The sequence below is a fragment of the Gavia stellata genome, chromosome 6 (genome assembly GCF_030936135.1).
Source record: "Gavia stellata isolate bGavSte3 chromosome 6, bGavSte3.hap2, whole genome shotgun sequence".
NCBI lineage: Eukaryota > Metazoa > Chordata > Aves > Gaviiformes > Gaviidae > Gavia > Gavia stellata.
In genome coordinates, this window is record NC_082599.1 from 61,525,910 (window position 1) to 61,544,113 (window position 18,204).

The 18,204-nt window shown below is 45.4% G+C and overlaps 1 protein-coding gene across 1 annotated transcript in view; it reads left to right on the forward strand.

Moving 5' to 3' along the window:
* Window positions 1–388: 388 nt before the first annotated feature.
* ADCY1 (adenylate cyclase 1) overlaps window positions 389–18,204 on the forward strand; it is a 155,496-nt gene continuing 137,680 nt past the window's right edge. The window contains exon 1 of the mRNA XM_059818953.1: window positions 389–1,051. Within this exon, the coding sequence (XP_059674936.1) occupies window positions 389–1,051 (663 nt within the window). The remainder of the gene's footprint in view (window positions 1,052–18,204) is intronic.

Sequence of the window (18,204 nt, forward strand, 5' to 3'; positions counted from 1 at the left end):
GCGGTATCTGAAGGGAGACCCGCCTGTTGATTATCCCCCCCCCCCCCCTCCGCTCCATTTCAAACCTTCGGATGGTGTTTTGGTGTCATTAGGAGATTAACGTCCCCGGAGCACCGGGGGAGGAGGAGGAGGAGGTGGAGGGGAGAGCGAGCAGGCAGGGAGGTTGGCACATTAACACGAGTCAGGCTCTCCTCCCGCCGTCCCAGCCATCCCCGGCTCCTCGGTGGCAGCGCAGGGGGGCGGCTGCCGGTGCCCGCGGAGCCGCGGGGGGCTGTCGGCGGGTGTGCGGCCGCGGCTCCCGCTCGCAACCCCGCTCTCTTTTTATGAGCGGTGAGGCGGAGGAGCGGCGGCGGGGGACGCCAGGAGGAGCATTTCTTCCCCGGGGTTTATGAATGGCACTGACATGGAGGAAATACCGTTTCAGAAAGTCAAGACCAAGAGGAAGAAGTGCTGCCACTGCTGCTGCTCCCCGCCGGCCGCCGCGGCGGCGGGAGCCGGGCTGGGGGACCCCCCTCCCCTGCTGCTGCTGGATGCCATCGCCTGCGAGGACGAGTTTGACTGCAAGGAGCTGGAGGCTCTCTTCCAGAGCTACAACCTGAAGCTGGAGCAGACGTCCACCCTCAAGGCGCTGGCCGTCCTCATCGTGCTCACCGCCAGCCTGGCCCTGCTGGAGCTGCTCTCCGGCCCCAGCCTGACCATCTCCAAAGGCTCCCACCCGGTGCACTGCATCATCTTCCTCTCCCTCTTCATCGTCACCAATGTCAAGTACCTGCAGGTCACCCAGCTGCAGCAGATCGTCAAGCTCACCCTGCTCTTCAGCTTCACCTTCTCCTTCCTCTGCTGCCCCTTCTCGCTCGGCGCCTACGGCATGGAGCCCCCCAGCGCCCCCGAGCAGGGCATGTGGCAGCTCATGCTGGTCACCTTCGTCTCCTACTCGCTGCTGCCCGTCCGGACCCTGCTGGCCATCGTCTTCGGGCTGGTGGTCTCCGTCTCCCACCTCATCGTCACCGCCGCCTCCGTCAGTGCCAAGCGGCAGCGGCTCTGGAGGACGGTGAGAGAGGGCCGGGCCGGGCCGGGCACTGCAGCACCGCACAGCCGCGCCGGGCGGGCGGGCGGGGAGGCGCGGAGCGGCCCCGGGCGGCGGCGGAGGTTGTCCGCCGGTCCCCCGCGCAGCCCGCCGGGGCAGCGCCCGGTGTGTCCCCGGCGGGGAAGGGCGAGCGCGCACCTGGGCGGCGGGCGGGGTCGGTAGTTCCCGAAAGTTGCCGGGACGCGGCGGGGAGAGGGCGGCTGCCGGGAGACGGGGCCTCTCGGCTTGAGGAGAACCGGCGGGCGGCTCGGGGAGCCGCCGGCGCCGCCGTTTGCACGCTGAGGCGGGTTGCGGGGCACCGTATGCACCGGCAGTGCGGCTCCGGGGCGTGTAAATAACACCGCTTGCCTCGGCACAAACTTGGCACGGGGCGGCAAGCTGCCCGCCCTGATAACGCTTCGCTCGACCCCATTGCCATCCTCGCCGGCTCTCCCAGCCGTGGAGCCTTCGCCACAGCCCGTCCCGGGGGAGGGGGGGGGCTCTGCAGGAACGGTGGGACGCCCCGGGGGGGATCCCCCCCGCGCTGCGCTGGCAGCGGCCCGGTGTCCCTGCGGTTTCCCCCGGGCAGCTGCTGCCCCCTCGCCGCAGCCGTTACCTGCTATGGCAGGGAACTTCCTAGCGGTTCCCTTTCCCCTCCGAATGAAGCCAGCAAAACCTCCCTCTGCAGCAAGCATCTTTGGAAACGTGCTGCTGCACTCTCCCCCCCTCCCCCGAGTAGCTATTTATAGCCCTGCAGGGCTTTCTCCGGCTCCTGTGGTCTGATGGGCCGCACTGGCAGGAGGAGGAGAAGATGCCGGGGCTGAGAGTCGGGGTTTGCCGCTTCAGGCGCCGTGATGCGATGCCTCTAAAGCGCTGGGAAAGAGCAATCGAAAAATTTTGGCGTCCTCCCTCCTATTGCATTGCTGATGCCTGCCCTCCGGGGAAGCGCACAGGTTCTGGGGTCTAGGTTGGCGTTCAACAACAATTTAACGCGTAACTGCAGTACTTTGTGCATTACTTCTGCTGAATCCTGGGGTTATTCCCCGTGGCTGCAGAAGGCCGTGTTGCGATGCTAGGATGCACGCAGTTGGCACGGGCACAAACGCTGCCATAAGTGGAATCGCACACCTTTGCGCCCAGAACCGTGAATTCCTCCTTACGTGCTCGCCCTGGCGTGACATACGCGCGCGCGCTGGAGATGTGCAGGGACAGTCACAAGAGCGGGGTTACTGAGACAAACAGGATTATTCGTGGCTTCGCGCTGCTGAGCTGGCGGACAAAATAAATTGTATATTTTGAAGGGGAAGAGAGAGATAAGCTGAGCTTTATGATTTACCCAGATAATCTGATGGTCTATTTTTAAATGCGTGATTTAGAGTTTCCATGAGAGGGAGAGCTGATGTAAACGCAGGAGAGGAGCCTTCCTTAAAAGCATCCGAAAGGATGCTAAAAACACTAGAATATTTCTCTTTGAGTGGGGCTGAAGATAGCTGTTTTTACTGGAGTACCACTTAGTTTTTCCGGGAGTCCAGGCTATCCTGCCGGCACACCGAGGCAGGTTTTCCTTCATGCCAGGCTGCAGCTCAGCATGGCACCTGCTGTTTGAGACGAACAACGTGAAGAAGCTGACAAGGACGTCTGCTCGCTAAATGATCTGACCGAGGGCTCGAACGTGAAATGTTTTGAAGAGAGGAAACCTGCTAACTTACTTTCTCTGCACTAGTTTAACTCGGTCATTCAACAGGCGAGAGGCTGGCTTAAAAATACGTAGAAACAGTCGACCGTCGGCTGATGTAACACACGGATGTTTCTTCTTCATCACCTTCTCCCCCCCACCGAAGTAATTTCAGTAATATGTATGCCGTCCCCAGAGCAGAATGCTTTGCTGATAACGGGAGGCAGAAACCAGCTCTGAGTCGGGGAGCAAAATAACTGGTCTGTGAACTTGCGGCGCATAGAAAGGCACATTGATTTGTCACATATTTGCAAGCAGAAGGTCTTCTGATGTGAAGACTATATCTGTGTATGGAAGGGACGCTTCCCTTACAAAGAAGGGGTTTTTTGGTTATTTTTTTTCCCAAAGAAGAACTTCACAATGGTTGGAAATTTAAAGCCGTGTAAAGGCCGCATCGTCTCAATTTTATTAGCCTGGCCTGAGAGTAGCCCAGCCCTTTTTGTAAAGGCTGGAATGGATGCTGGCTCGCAGTCAGGATCTGCTTCCCAGCCACGGGATTTTATCAGGACCATCCTGGTGCTCGTAGACATAGCGTGCAGGCAGCCTGCCAGGGAGGCTGGACTGCTCCGGGCAGAGCTGCAGTAGCGTGAACGGCTCTGTTCTTTCTCCCAACCCCTTGCCCTCCCCAGCCCCAAGCAAACGGGTGAACTTCAGTCCTTAAACAGAAATCCGCTCTATCCAGAAGTGTGGGAGCACCTGCGCCAATGGCTGAGGCCAGCGTTCTGTTAAAGAAGCCTTTGATTTTTGGGTGATTCAGGCAGGGAAACAATTTTATTTTTGTTTGGCCTGAGCTTTAAGAGAGCGCGCCTCTAGTAACTTCCGTTGAAGTTAAACTGGCAAGTTAAGTTGTCAGCCAGACCAAGCATTTCATGTTGAATCAAGTTCAACCCATTAAAAACTGGGCATAGCCAAGTTAAGGAGTTGGTTCTGAAGTGGGCTTTTGGATACACATCTTCTCTTCTGTGCTAGCTGGGGAATCGCCACGTGCCAATCTTGGAATGCCAAAGCCTCGCTGACTTCAGTAGCGCTGAATCGGACCCTGGGGGGGTCCCATGGCATGCTTAAAATTTGCATTCATATAAACGTACAAGTACTTCAGCATATTAAACCCAATAGATCAGCTCATTGTGGGAGAAGTTTGTTACGAGGTCTAAGCAGTAAAGCACGTTTAATTTGCCGGTGATAGTTTTCTGACAGCACAGTGTTGTTTGCGGGTGGTCTGTGGAGATTGCAGGCTCATTTTTTCTAGGTCTCTTCGCCATTAAATGTCACGTCATGTCATGTCAGAGTTGAGACACACGTATATGTAAAAGCAAGAGGAGAGGAGGAACGCGGGTGCAGGGAGGCAAAGAGAGCCGGGGGAGTAACATGGCAGAACTTGAGCTTCATCTTTGCACGCCGTAGCTGGTTTTTCATCACGTGAAAGGTTCCAATCTGTCAATCTGTCCTGCTCGTTTCTTAAGAGAAATGTATGTATGTATATACATGAATAAGTGGAATATTAAAAACATACAAAGTACTTGCGGGCAACCTTGACCCCATTCGGAATAAGTTTATGGCAAAAGGCCCGCTGGCTTCACAGCTGGTTTTGCGTGTCTTACTGTGGTAGGGCTGTAAATAGCACGTGTAGCCAATAGCGTATTGGTCACGGTAGTCGGACTCTTTCACTTCTTTGGAGAAATGGAACAAAATGCTCATGCCATATAACGTGACAAGGTATCCACGGGCAGCCGAACCTACAAATGAAGTTTTAACAGCTTGGACCTTAGTCTCTTTTGGGTCTTTTTCCCCCCTGCAGCTTCCAGATGTATGTTAGGTGCTTCAGAGCAGTTACAGAACTACACAACCCTGCGCCGCGGAGCGTAGTCTGATTTTTGTCGTGATGCGGTGAGTGGGTGTTAGAGCCATTAAGGCCAGATGGGGTGAGGAAGGGAAAGGCTGCTCACAGAAACTACTCGGTGGCGGCATGTGCACAGTTTCATGGCTGCCTGGTAAATAATGTTTTTTTGTCCCTCTGAATGTCTTTGTCCCCTTGGTTTTTTTAAAAAATGTATGCTTATTTCCAGAAAATTCAAAAGCGAATCATACACCAACAAAGTGCCCTCACACATCACAGAAATCTTTGTGAAAGAGCAAATCTTTTGTGAAAGCCAAAGTTCCAACATGAATAACAAAGAGCAGAAGAAAGAAAGGTGCCATCATAAATTAGTGAAAAAATACTTTTTTTCAGCAGTGTGGTAAAGTAAATGGTGTAGTATTTTTCTGGCTGCATTTAAAACTGGGTTTATGCATGTATCTATTTATTTGTATGATTAGCGCTTCTATTGATTCAGCAAGTACCAAAATTCTAGCGGGGAATGGGTAGACTATGAAAAGGACAACGTGGAGAAACTGGTAGCAGCTCTTTAAAAGAATTTATTTAATGCTTACACTTTTATTTTATCATAACTCTTTGCAGGTTAGTGTGATAGTAGTCTGGAATATCACAAGGAATTATCATGCCAAAGTTCATCTTCTGCTAGTGTTGAAAATGTAATTAATGAACACATCACTGACAGAACTGTTAACTCCACACCTTCGTCTCTCACACAGAAGGTAGAGTCTAGCAGCCTAATAAAAAGGGCTGCAAATCAAAGTCGTCTCAGCTCCGTTGTCATTATTATTCGGTGCGAAGCTCGGGTTTTCTCCTTCATGCATATAAAGTGCTGCTGAGTACTAGTTCATTCTCTGTGGTGCTTTTCAAGTATTAGTATCAAGAATAGCTCTAGTATTGCAAACGTATCTATGCGTTAATAATCTGTTTGAATTCCCTGTTTTCCTTTCTTTCCAAAGATTGGGACCACAGTTCTTAGAGATTCTCAATATCTGTGTGTAACCCCTAACTTGAAGCTGACATTTAGTCCATATTAAAAGACTGGCAAAACTTTTGGTTTTTCCTTCTTAGTTAAAGTGGGATTTTAATCTTCGTTTGTGGCGTGCAGATTGCCAGGTATTGACCGCTGTCCTTTTACCTAGGGGCTGAAGTATAGGATTTGCTATGGTATGTAGAGCTCCGTGTCTTTTTCCACGTAGAGATTAATATGCTCTTGGCTTCCTGAGTCTGCAGGCTGCTGACACTGCCGCTCTTCATGGGTTTCGAGACAATAACAGCATGCTGATGGTTGTGCACGCTTGAGAAACAAGAAGCCTTTGGGAAGCTGGCAAGAATCATACAGACTTGGAGAAACAGTAAATAACAAATAATTTATCCGATAAATTTAGTTGGTTTTCTCCTGCTTAACAGCCCGGGGAGAATGCAGCTTCCCTTCAGCGGATGTCACCATATTCACAATTTTGTAAGAACTTGATGGTTTTGGTAGCAGTTCGTTGCAGTGATTTGTCATACGACCTTTGCATGGACACCTGCGGCTAGTGTATTACTGTTCATATTGCAGTAACGCCTGTGGGTCCCCATGTCGGACCGGATGCCTGTTAACTAGTCCAGTGGATAAATGCATGCCAAAAGGACAGACTTTCTCCTTGGCTCCACCTCTTCCTCTCCCAATCTCTACTTTTTGTTTGGAAAAAAACTTCCTATGGAAATGTATGTTGAATTTGCTAATGGTAAGCTCTGACTGACTTGTCAAACATCTCTTAACATATCTTAGTCTTGTTAAGCTCAAAGTCTTATTTATTGTCAAAGAGGAAATTCATCTTATAGAAAGCTAGGAATTGATTTTTTTTTTAGTGTAACTGAAATCTTAACTGGCTAATCAAAGAATCATTAACAGGCTAGACGGCATTATTACCAAAGAAAAAGAGGGCTTCTATGCAGAAAATGTTTTAATAATAATAAAGCAGCTAACACCATTACACAGTCACTTGGTTTCTACCCTCTGTCCTTGATATTACGCTCACCCTTTCCCCTGCTTCTCCAAGTCCTAAGGTTGGTGGCTTCATTCTGGTGGTACCTGTGTTGGCAGCAGCTGGAGTCCTTCACTGGAAGGAAGGGGATGTTCATGTTAATGGTTTCTTCTTTGCTCTAGGCTCCACTTGGGAACATTTTTTACAAGTTTGCTAACATGCATTTCTCTTTATTGGTCTACAGCTCCATGTTGCATCCAGATTTACTATATATGGTGCCTTTTATGTGTGTTAGATACTTGTTCTTCATTCTCTTTGTTACACCTAAACCCAGTTTTGTCTATCCTCAGGTCCGTGTTTCTTTAGCTGACCATTGGCGAGTCTTTTTAAAGCTATGGGTGTTGTCTTCAGTACCAAGCCTACGCCCCATCTTTTGTCATCCAGTGCCTGTACTCTTCTACACCATCTCCTGTGTCTCTGCTTCTCAAGGCCTCTGCTATGTTCCCTTAGGCCTATAGCTCTCCGTACTACATCATCATGTTATCGTCATAAAACCGTTGCGCTAGCGTACAAAGATAAGCAAAAGTAACACAAATTAGCTACGGACATCTGGTCAATTAGGAAAAATTGCGGTTATGTCTAAACCAGGTAAAACAAAGTGCAGGGAGGTCAAAAAACGCGTAGCCTGAGAAGCTGAACTTTTAGCCCAGAACAAACCTGACATGCCTCAGTCCAGAGGTCTTGGAAAATCAGTACAAAGCTTTTGGCTTTCTATCTAGCAACGGCAATACAGTAATAGCAACGGCAATACAGTATTACAGGGCTGTATGGTTGCAGTCCTTGTTACTGTGTGTGTGGTTTAGACTGTCTCTGTGTGTCGTCTTACTGTTTTCGTTTTAGTGCTAACATAGTGGGCCAAATGATGGCTTCATTTCAAAATGGTAAAATGTTACTGTCTAGACCCTGGTTAATAGCAAAACATTGCATGTAATGTTATTAATTAGGGACTGTATTTAATTCACATACTTACTGTGTGAAAAAGCGGGTTTCGTATGTGTTTGTGCAGCTCAGAGCTCAGGGGCTCCCAATTTGTGTTGAACGATCTTTGAGGCTTTTATGGGATAAGTTATTGAGGGTTTCTATTCCTTCCCTCCCTTCCCTCCTTTCCTTCCTCTTGTTTTCTTTCTTGAACATGTAATTTTGGATCTATTCAGTGCTAAACTCGTATGAGAAAATTTCGAGAATAGGGACTAGTTGTCCTTGATGTGATCCGCCATTTCTTTTTCTGGATTCAAATGTCTAAATTTTTTTTCCCCCATCTTGTTTTCCCCAGTTATTATTATAGAGAGTGGTGAAACACCGGAATAAGCTGCCCAGGGAAGTGGTGGAGTCACTGTCACTGGAGGCGTTCAAAGAACGTGTAGATGAGGCACTGTGGGACATGGTTTAGTGGGCATGGTGGGGTTGGGGTGATGGTTGGACTTGATGATCTTACAGGTCTTTTCCAACCGTAGTGATTCTGTGATCGTGCAGTGCCTTGCTGGACAGAACCAGTGTAATACAAAATGCAGCTGGTGCAGGTTTCAGGTTCTTTTCATCTACTTTAAACGCAGCCCTGAATGTCTGCATGTCTATATTAGATGGCCCTTACTAACCAGAGCAGTTTTCTTTCTAGCTTTTTCTTATCTCATTCTGTCAGTTTAGATGCGTTGTATTCTTACATGCTAAATTCTGCTGTTGCTATTTCGGAAGACATCAGCTAGCATAAAATAATGTTTTCTGTCTATGGCGGTTAGTTACTGTCTTTTACTTCCTTAGATTCAAAAGGCCATATACTCCTGTCTTCCCTGCAGGAATAGAGTAGTACAAAGCATAACTAAAATGCGCATGGCACGGATGGAAAGAGGGAGATGAGCCACAACAGTGTCGTTCCTTGTTGCTTGCAAGCTCTTGGTTGTGCCAATATGGAATAATTGTTAGAAAGTCTTTCATGAGTGTGGCAGAGGGATGGCATGGTTTCATGTTCCGATTAATGCATTATACGTGGTAAGAAAATTTCATCTAGGACTTAAAATGTTCGTGGTTTACAACTCTTGAACATTGCTGAGAGGAAGAAGTCGGGCAGTATTGACTCCTGCCAGTCCCTTGCTGTTGGGAAGAGGAAGCGGGAGAGGCTGGTTCAGGCTTTGGGGCTGAGCTCGGTCTTTGGCTTGCTGTGACGGGTGGGCCTGAGACAGCGTCAAAGAGGATGATGTAACCCCTATGTTTTGTTCTAAAATTTCTGAAGTACGTGATTTCCTTTCTTACTTTCTTCCTCTGGGAAACTTTTCATGGCAGAAATTGGCTTTGCTTCAAATTTTTAAGATATGTACCTGGAGAAATTTGAGAAAACAATATAGTTACTATTCTGTCCACCTCTTTGTTCTGTATTTGGAATAATCAAAGACAATAGCACTACCTTTCATTTACTCACATGTAATCTGGGCAAAGCAATTCCCTTCAATGCAGGTTAATATAAAAATTTTAGTCTATACAAAAGTACAATAAATATAATACAGGAATATTTATTCTGTATGAACTTCCACGTGAGCTGATTCCTGAAAGAAATAAATTCACCGGATCTATTATATGTACAGAAAAGCTGTTTTCTCCAGCAGGATTTGAAATAATGAAAAATCCCCAACACGTGGATCTAGTGTGGCTCTAAGGCAGGCAATAAAGTGCGACAAAGCTGTAAGAGATATAATTATTTCTTTAGTTGCGGTTCAGGAATAACAGAAGTCCTTTGTCATCCAGAGATGCATGTTGCAAGAAATCATCTAAGCGTGGCTAATATGAAAAATGTCACAGAACAATATCCCACTGTAACACCACCTTTCAGACGTTCGTTCTGCAGCAAGGTGTTCGTTATTGGATTCAGTAACAAGTGGTTGTGCATCCTCCTATACAACCTTATAGAAGTAAACAGCATTAACTGTTCTTTTCAGTGATTAGCACGGAAAATTAAGGGGTGCTTATAGCCAACCTGACAGGTTTTCTTTTTTGCATAGGTTGCTCATTCGTACAGTGTGAGAGCAGAGAAATGTTTTTCAATTTCCCTAAATCTGCTTATGAGTCTCTTTCAGAAGATGAAAAGTAATTATCCACCCCCACAAAATTAGGAAATGAAATAACACTAATATACACAGATGTAAAAGAGATTTACATAAAATATATCCTTAATGTGAAGTATCCACAGCCTGAAAAAGAATACTGTCCTTGAGCAGAACTTGTGAAATTTGGTCATGCGAAGTTGAGAATAGCCCTATGCCTTTGAAGTAAAGAATGTCTGTCTTTCTGCACCGAGTTTGAGTTACTCTGTATAAAATACAATAAAATACAAAATGAAGCTTGGAGGTAAACTGATCAATGTTCGTCCAAAGGTGAAGGATATAGGCTTGAGCCTCATTTCACTTTTAAACACCAAAAACCATCTCACAGGGCTTTGGGGAGATTTACGTCATGTGCCAGAAATTCTTCTTGCCTGTAATAATTTCATCCCAGACCGGTTTAACTAAAAGGGCACACCATTTCACGTGACCTGTGGAGGAAGCCAAGATCTGTTTGTTTACTTCATGACATGGAAGAAGTAATGGCCGTGGAAGGGAACCTCTCCTTATGGGCAAGCAGGCCCGTGAGAGAGGGAAGCTGTACCGGGATCAAATTCCCAGCGTTGCAGGTCGTCTCCGGAGCCTGCTCCGCAGCCTTCTGTCCGCAGCCTTCTGTCGAGAGTTGGGTGCTGCTCCTTGCCTGGGATTGTGGGTCACAGAGCTTGGGTGCTACGCTCTGGAAATTGAGGAGGATCACCGATGTCCGGTGTGATTCCGGGTCTTGGACTCCGCAACCGTTGTGCCGATGGCTCTGCTGATTCATGCTGGTCGAATGCAAATCCCCTGTAGCGGGGCTGTGGGGGTTGAAGTCCGTGGTTGGATTAGCTTTGATGAGTGCTCTATCTGTCATTCATCTATGCTTTGAAATACAAGGAGTAATGACGCTTTTCAAAACAGAGAGACAACCTGAGCGTTATCTCCGTGTTCAGTGTGCGAGTTTCCTCTTCCCACCCCAAGTTCTGTAAATGACAGCGGTGAATGATGGCTGCTTGGGTTCCCCCAGACGGAAAGTTTACATGAGCTTCTCCAGGCAGCCCTCTCTCTATTTTAGGCAGCGGTAGATTGAGGAGATTGCAGCCGAGTTAATTTGCCTCATCTGTTAGTCAAAATAAACCGCTTTATTAATAGTCCATTTCTTCTTGCTTACACCGTTAAAAAGATCAGTCTGATTTTTCCCTTTGAAGAGAGCACAGCCTGAAGAGGGGATTCCTATTCTAAACTGCAGTTCACAACATTGGTTAATATTAACACAGGGGCTGAAACGGCTTTGGCAGGCGGGTAACGTGCTTTTCTAACTGCGAGCGCGTGCTCTTCTTATAACAGCTTCTGGAATATCCTTCACTGAAAAGGATGATGATGTTCAAGAGGAGAGAGCGAGCTTCGTTTGCCTGGCTGCTAACCAGTCCCATTGCTATTGCTAAATTTGAAATCTAGAAGAGGGTGATTGTTAAAATTGTTTGCCATGGCTTTTTTATCTCAACAGCATTATTTCTAAGCCTTATTTGATGTCTGGCAGAAACATTAAGGGAATCGTGAATGAGTTCCTGAATACCCGCTGACTATTTAGTGCAAATCTTATGTGTAGTTAATATATAGGGTGGGCAATGTATAGGGTAAGCTATAGGATTTTCTTAGCTTGCCTATGGGCAAGGGACATGAAAAATACACCTTTCTTACTCTTGGGTCTTTGGAGAATATGCTGAAAAATTTTGCAGTTGGTATTTACAGTTGGTATTTTGCGGTGAGGGTGAACAGAAGTACTGAAATGGGCAATGACTGCTTGCAAAGCTATGAATTATTCTCTATCCTTAACTGATGTTGTTGTAGCAATGCTAGTTTATCATCAGAGGGCCTAATAATTTAAAAAAAAAGTTTTGCTTGCTTTTTTTCTTTTCCTGCTGCTGCTTTTGTGGAACCAGTCCCTGTCAGTCTCGGTGCAGTGTCCTCTACTGAACTTCCCCCAAAAGAGAACATCAACCAGATACAAAAGAGGGACCATTCTCCTGGGATGGGGATGACTGCAGAAAGGAGGTTGCTCTTTCCTAATTTCCCTAAGGGTGCACGACGTTCGGTCCCAGGACTTCATCTGTCTTGTCAGTTACTGAGTCTGTATTCACGAACCGTAGTCCCAAACCTCTCTGGTATCATTTGCAAAAGCCCCATTTCTCCAGCACGATCGTATTCTGAAGAACTGAGCTTGGCTACTGATCATAATGATTTTTCCTTCTCTTGGGCAAAAGATACAATACCTAAACTAGGGAAAAATTGTCCTTTTTCACAAAATGTCTTCCATGCCCCTGAAGTTGTCTTTTGAAGTTTACTTCGGGTTGCTGGTCCTCTGTAAAGGTAAGGATTTGACACGTATATAATCCATTATCTAACATTCTGAAAGAAAATCTCTTTGCAGGGAAGTACCGGGTGCTATCTTGGCTTCTTTTCCCTTGCGTATACAGTTGCTGCTATTCCACTCCTAAAAAAAGACTGAAAAATCAAAGACTTACGACTACTTTATACAAGACAGTTGGAAACCTTTTTCTGAAGTTGTAATTAAAAAAAAAAGTAATCCTAAAGCTGATACACAATGCACTGCTGAGTTACAGTAGTCTTACTGTGCACAGTCCTAAAGGTAGATGGTTTTATTCAACGGTACAAACCATGGAAAAGATACGTATGTACATTTTTCCTTACTGCAACTAAGGGGTTCAAGAGTGGAACTGCATGAGGGAAAGCTCTTTTCTTCTTTGGAGTCACAGTTCAAATGTAGGTTGCCAAAGTTTGAGTTTCTTTACTCTCTAGAAATATTTTGATGACCTATCAAAACGTGTAAGAAAGACTGATGCCGACAGTCCAGTGTCTGAGATGCAAATGTAAGGTTTTTTAATAGAGCATCACTGTTGGTAACTCAGCAAGCCCAGCAAACTTAAAATTGTTTTCTTAGTCTGTGGGCAAACACGAGTGTTGTTTTGCTAAGCTTGCTTATGAGGCAATATGTATGTCTTACATGGAATTGTAAAGAAAGTTCACAGGGCCTCTGCATCGCTGGTATTAACGTGTGTAAGGACAGAATGCGAGGCAAACATCCTTCCAGGGTATTACAGAGTCTGCTGCTGTGTTTGACTTGAACATGTTGGGTAAATACCGTGATTCTTACTGTGGCAGAAGTCATATTGACCCTAAATCAGTCCCGAGGGAGAACCGAGGGCAGCAAATGACCGCGGTGCACCACGTATGTAGACATTGGCTGCAGCATGAGCTCATTCTGTGGCATGCTGCGATGAATGCAAAGTATTTTGAGGGTGTGGGTTTTTTCCTTTAAGGAACCCTTAAGTCATCTGGAAACTGCCGGGTTCAGTAGTTCAGAAGCTGGCACGCAGCAGACTGTCTCGGAGTAGCTGAAGAAGGGAAAACCATAATGGGTCAGGTTACTCATCCTCAGGAGAAATAATTCTCTCTCTAGCATCTGGAAATCTCACAGTCGTTTTTGGAGTTGATTAAGCCATCTCTTGTTGGAAAGCTTCTTGGGATCAGTGTAGATGTCAAAAATCTACGGGTGGCCTAGACGTAATACAGTATCACTCTATTGCATACCTAGCTGTAATATAATCAACAACTGCAGATGTTGGTTGGTATTATCAGTCTGTAGACTGAGCAGTTCCTGGGTTATGTTCTTTCGGGGAGTTTCATGTGACAAAGGAGTGCTGTAGGAAAAATAGGATCCTAGTTAGCTTTCTCAGTCTTTGTCCAGGAGGTACTATGTGTCATGTCTTACACTTCTCCTGGCCTCTCTTCAGGGGTGAATTTCTAGCCCGGCACACAGTTCCCTGAGCATTGTGAAGAATGGAGGAAGGTTTTTTTCAAGACAGAATTACTGCGATGGAAACAGATACTAGATGTCATTTAACAATTAATAAACACCAGCGGCTTGGTTCCGCCTTCCATTTTACGGATTAATTTAGTCCTTGTTAAACTGGTGGACACAGAAGACTGTCAGTGTCAGTCGAACGTAATGTCAAAGACAAGAAGCAAACTGCTCTTTGCACCAGCCTGTTGATGATGCCCTCGGGGTCTGAAGCGCCCTGTTCCAGCCTGGGGTGCTCCACGTACAAACCCTAACTCGTGTTTGTGCCAGCTGTATAACGCGTGCAAACAGGACAGGAACTCCAGCTAATGCGTTTTCTCCTCTGACTCAAGGAAACTGGAACACAAGTCTTCGTATTCGGTAGAGGAGGGCCTTGGTGACACACCGTGGTGCACCATGTTCTGGTGCATGTGCTTTCTGCGCCATGGGGTCATTCCTTCCATTCTAGGTCAGTTGTGTCTTGCGCCTTTGGGAAGGGTGGGTAGCACTCCGTACTGTCCCACCCGGGGCATGCTTTTGGGATCCTGTCAGTCAAGCTTAGTCGCGTGAGCTTACAAACCCTGTCACACAGCTGGGTTCATTTTGGCAATATGGCCTTCTCTGTGTGGCTCATCAAGTGGCACAAAAGTGCTAACACCCAGGTCAGGTAACGGGAGATGTAACAAAGCCTGGCACTAACCGGTGATACCATCACATCTGCTGTTTATGTCCTGAAGAGTAAATCTGGAAACCATTAGCAGGTGTGATGACGTGTGATGCTCAAGTCACGCTCTCTGAACAGGAACTGGAAATCTCTAGTTTTGAAAGGCAGTGCCTAGACTTTGTTCGGTCTCCAGAACATCAGACAGCCGGAGTCTAGTAGGAAGGAAGTCTCATAGGTGAGTGATTAGGGTCAGACAAGTAATTGGGCCAGCTATTTCTTTCCAGGTTTCCTAAAGCAGCTATTAATGGCCTAGTTTTACTCTCAGGCCATATTTTAAGTCATCATTACCACTGACAAAAGTAGTGCCATGGATGTGGATATGCACCCTTGTTCACCCATTTTGACCACCCAAACACAGCTGAAGCCCTGCACGGCATGGACCAGCGAGCTAATGGGGGTTAGAACCAGCCTGGTAGGATGGGCTCCCGCGTGGATGAGTTCGCTGGTCCTCTTCACACCTGCATGGGCTTCTGTGCTGGCGTGAAAGGGCTGGGAATAGGAATGAGCAACCAGTGTTAAAAAAAAAAAAAAAAAAAAAAAAAAAAAAAGGGACAGAAATGCTTTTCTTTGCTATTCTGTCCGTTTATGTCCTCGTGTCATAACAGCAGCCGTGTCGTCTTCGCTGCTACATGAACTTCAGTGGGAATAGCATTAACCCGATGGCATCTTTTGTAAATACAGCCTAACTTTTCACTTTAGAGCTAATCATATGTGCGTTAATTTAGATACGGATGTTTACAGATAGGTAGATCGGGTGATATAACTAAAGGTTGGGTTGATTTAGTATAGCTGCTAAAACAATGTTTTCAGTTGATGGATCCTGGCACAGCTTTCAGCATAGGTGCCAAACCTTTATAGGCAATTTGCAAACATAAATTACTGTTAAGGACCAACAATTGTATTTTCTTATTTTCAAAAACCCTTTAAAAGTAATTTAAAAGTAATTCAACTTAAGCCATTTATATAGAGGGACTAGTTTGTTAAATGGTGCCAAAAGAAGGAAGTGACTTAGAAAAATGGCTAGAAGCAAATAAAATTCATTTAAAGATTTTTAATTCCTACAAGGTGCCATTTTAGGCATCTTTAAATGCCCTAAAACTTTAAAAATTGCCTTAGTGTCCAGAAGGAAGTTTTATATTTATAACCAGTATGGTGGAGTCAATGAGTGAATCACGGAACCCGTTAGTTGTGGAGCAGGTAATGATGTGTCTGGTGCCAAGTATAGAAGATGTTATATGGGATTTTGATATGGGAAATCAATGGGCTTTGCATGTTAGCATGGAAATGTTACGTGAATATGTTATTTCTTTCAGAATGGACAGAAGCTATCTTCTCAGCATACAAAATAGGCGGTTTCACTCTTAGACTATTACTTTGGCTATATTTGGTTCTGAATACCTGAGTTCCAAAACCCCTTCATTTTGATAGCGAAGGTGATACCCTGCAAGAATCTGTGCTTGTCAGCATTGCTGCATCCAGTCACAGTCCAGAGCAGAACGAGATGCACAATATGCTTAAATTTTGCCTTGCAGTCTCTTTCAGGAAGGGGCCTTGCATAGTACTGTAGCTGCAGGCATTCAGATAAAGATGTCTTGCAGTAAATTCATGGAAAACACGAAGGAGCGCTTGCTGAAAATTAACGATGCCGTGCTGCAGAAGACACTAGTTGTATATCCTGAAACCAGTCTCGCTTTGCAGTAGTGTCTCAGGGAAGCACTGCTGGCTTAAGATGCTTCTTTTTCAACGACAGTTTTCTCATTGCAGCTGAGAAAACAGTAACGCAAAGCGAACAAGGGATTGCTGATGAACCTTACATATCAAATTCTAGGCTGAAATTCAGCTTGTCTTCTTATTATTTACCATTGATGTTAGGATAACGCCTACAGGTGTGAACTTTGATTAGCTTCTCGACTCGCTGCTTGCTGTACAAGTGCACAAATAACAGGCAATCCGTTGTCCTCTGCTAGACGTGGCAAAGAACAGAAAAAAGATGTAGAGAAGCAAGATGATTTTCCAAAACTCAGAGGTCAATCAGAATAGACTGTGAGTCTCCTGACTCCAGCTGCAGTTGTCTGGGACAAGAATTTCATGAAGTCAAGACTTCATCTTCAGCATCATAAAGCCCCAAGGAATAGCTTAAAATATTTCCATTTACTCTGGGCTAAGCCGTACTGTCATGTTTTCTTCTTTTCAATTACTTTGAGATGAACCTTTTCCTCTGGTCTGCATGACTTGGGGCAGGATATTCATAAAAGAGTGAGGAGTTCCATGTTAAGAGTTAAATGGAGCATGTTCATGAGCCACTTAAACTTTTTTCCAATGTATTTGCCTCAGTAACTTTGTTATTAACTGCCTAAGATGTAGATGAAAGGTTGCTTTTGTTTACCCAAAGCAATGACAGGAATGTACGCAACCAAGAACAGCTATTCATCTATGTATTTTCCAATAATAGTTGGAGTTGTTTCACTTCATTTTTTTATCTCTTGGGCAAAATGAAGCTACAAATATGGTTTTGAATAATTTCCCGTCACGTTTTAGAAGAAACCAGCCATAATTCGTACATTTTAATGGCTGTTCATTATAATTCTGTATCCCAGATACAATGTTGAGATGAAGATGGAGTTATGCCAGAGCATATTGTATTTCAATTCTGATAATGGTAAGAAACTAACACTAAGCAATGTGAAATCTGGAAAACATGGTCCTTAAATGCTGTTTTCTACAAAGATTATTTTAATTTCTGTTCGGCATTTCTAAAGAAATACTAACAGGCTTTTTGGAGGCAGTACACCGGGTTACCTGCAGAGGATTTGGGCTGCTTTTTGCTCCACGACGTAAAAGAGAGAGATGTAAGATGTGTGGACCTGGCCAAGTTGGGAGGAAGCTTGGGGGAGTCAGTGGTTAGTCACCCCAAAAAGAAGAGGGAAGCTGTCCTGTAACCTGTTGCTGATTGATGGTAATTCCCAGGAGCAGCTTCAGAAGTATGGTGAGTTAGAAGAATCTTGCCGTGCACATTATGGACTTCTACCTGTAGCTGTGTGTTTGACAGCACATGGTGGAAGCTTAATTCAGCAGAAGAAATCAAAATGATCAAAGAATAGATAAAGGTTTATGATGTGAGGATTATAAGTGGCTTTGTTTTATAAAATATAGTGACAAATTACCGTTTCCCTCCTCTCGTCCGCTTTCATTTGTGAAACTTCCACTGTGCTTGGTTTTCGCTATTTGACTATTACATGCGAGTATTGCCAATGCTCGGTTAAAGCGTACAATCGCCTACACAAAGATAGAGCAGATTTATTCTGAAAGTTGTTGAAAGAAGTATCCTGCCTGTTTTCTATTTTTTCTCTTTCCTCATTCAGTTTTTCCCTCCCAAAGGAAATGAGTCAGAGGACTCTTAATTTCTCATTCTGTCTGTCTCTTTTCCTCGTTAGTGTTCGTACGCAGACCTCTCAAAGATTTTCCCTCAGCTCATCTCTAGGTATCTCTATGACTAGGGAAAGGTCTCTTTTTTAATGTCTTTTCTGAATTATTTTGTTACACAGGCCATAAATATACCCTTCTGGATCTTGTCCTCAACTCCTGCTTGTGCAAGACCCTCAAAAGAGGAATTCGTCTTGATGCAGCTTCCATTCCTTACACTTTTCAAGAGTAGAAAGTGATGCGGAAATGAGAAAAAGCGAAGGGTAGCTCTTTGAGTGTTCTGCTTCATCCTGGAATGAGCACTTCGCCCAGTGACTTCAGTGGCGGGGTTGCTTGAGTATGAGCGTCAAGACTCTTCCGTAGACTGTTTTTCGGTATCTAAGTTCAGGAAAGAGTAGGAAGTGTGTTGGCTCTTTCTTCACGGTG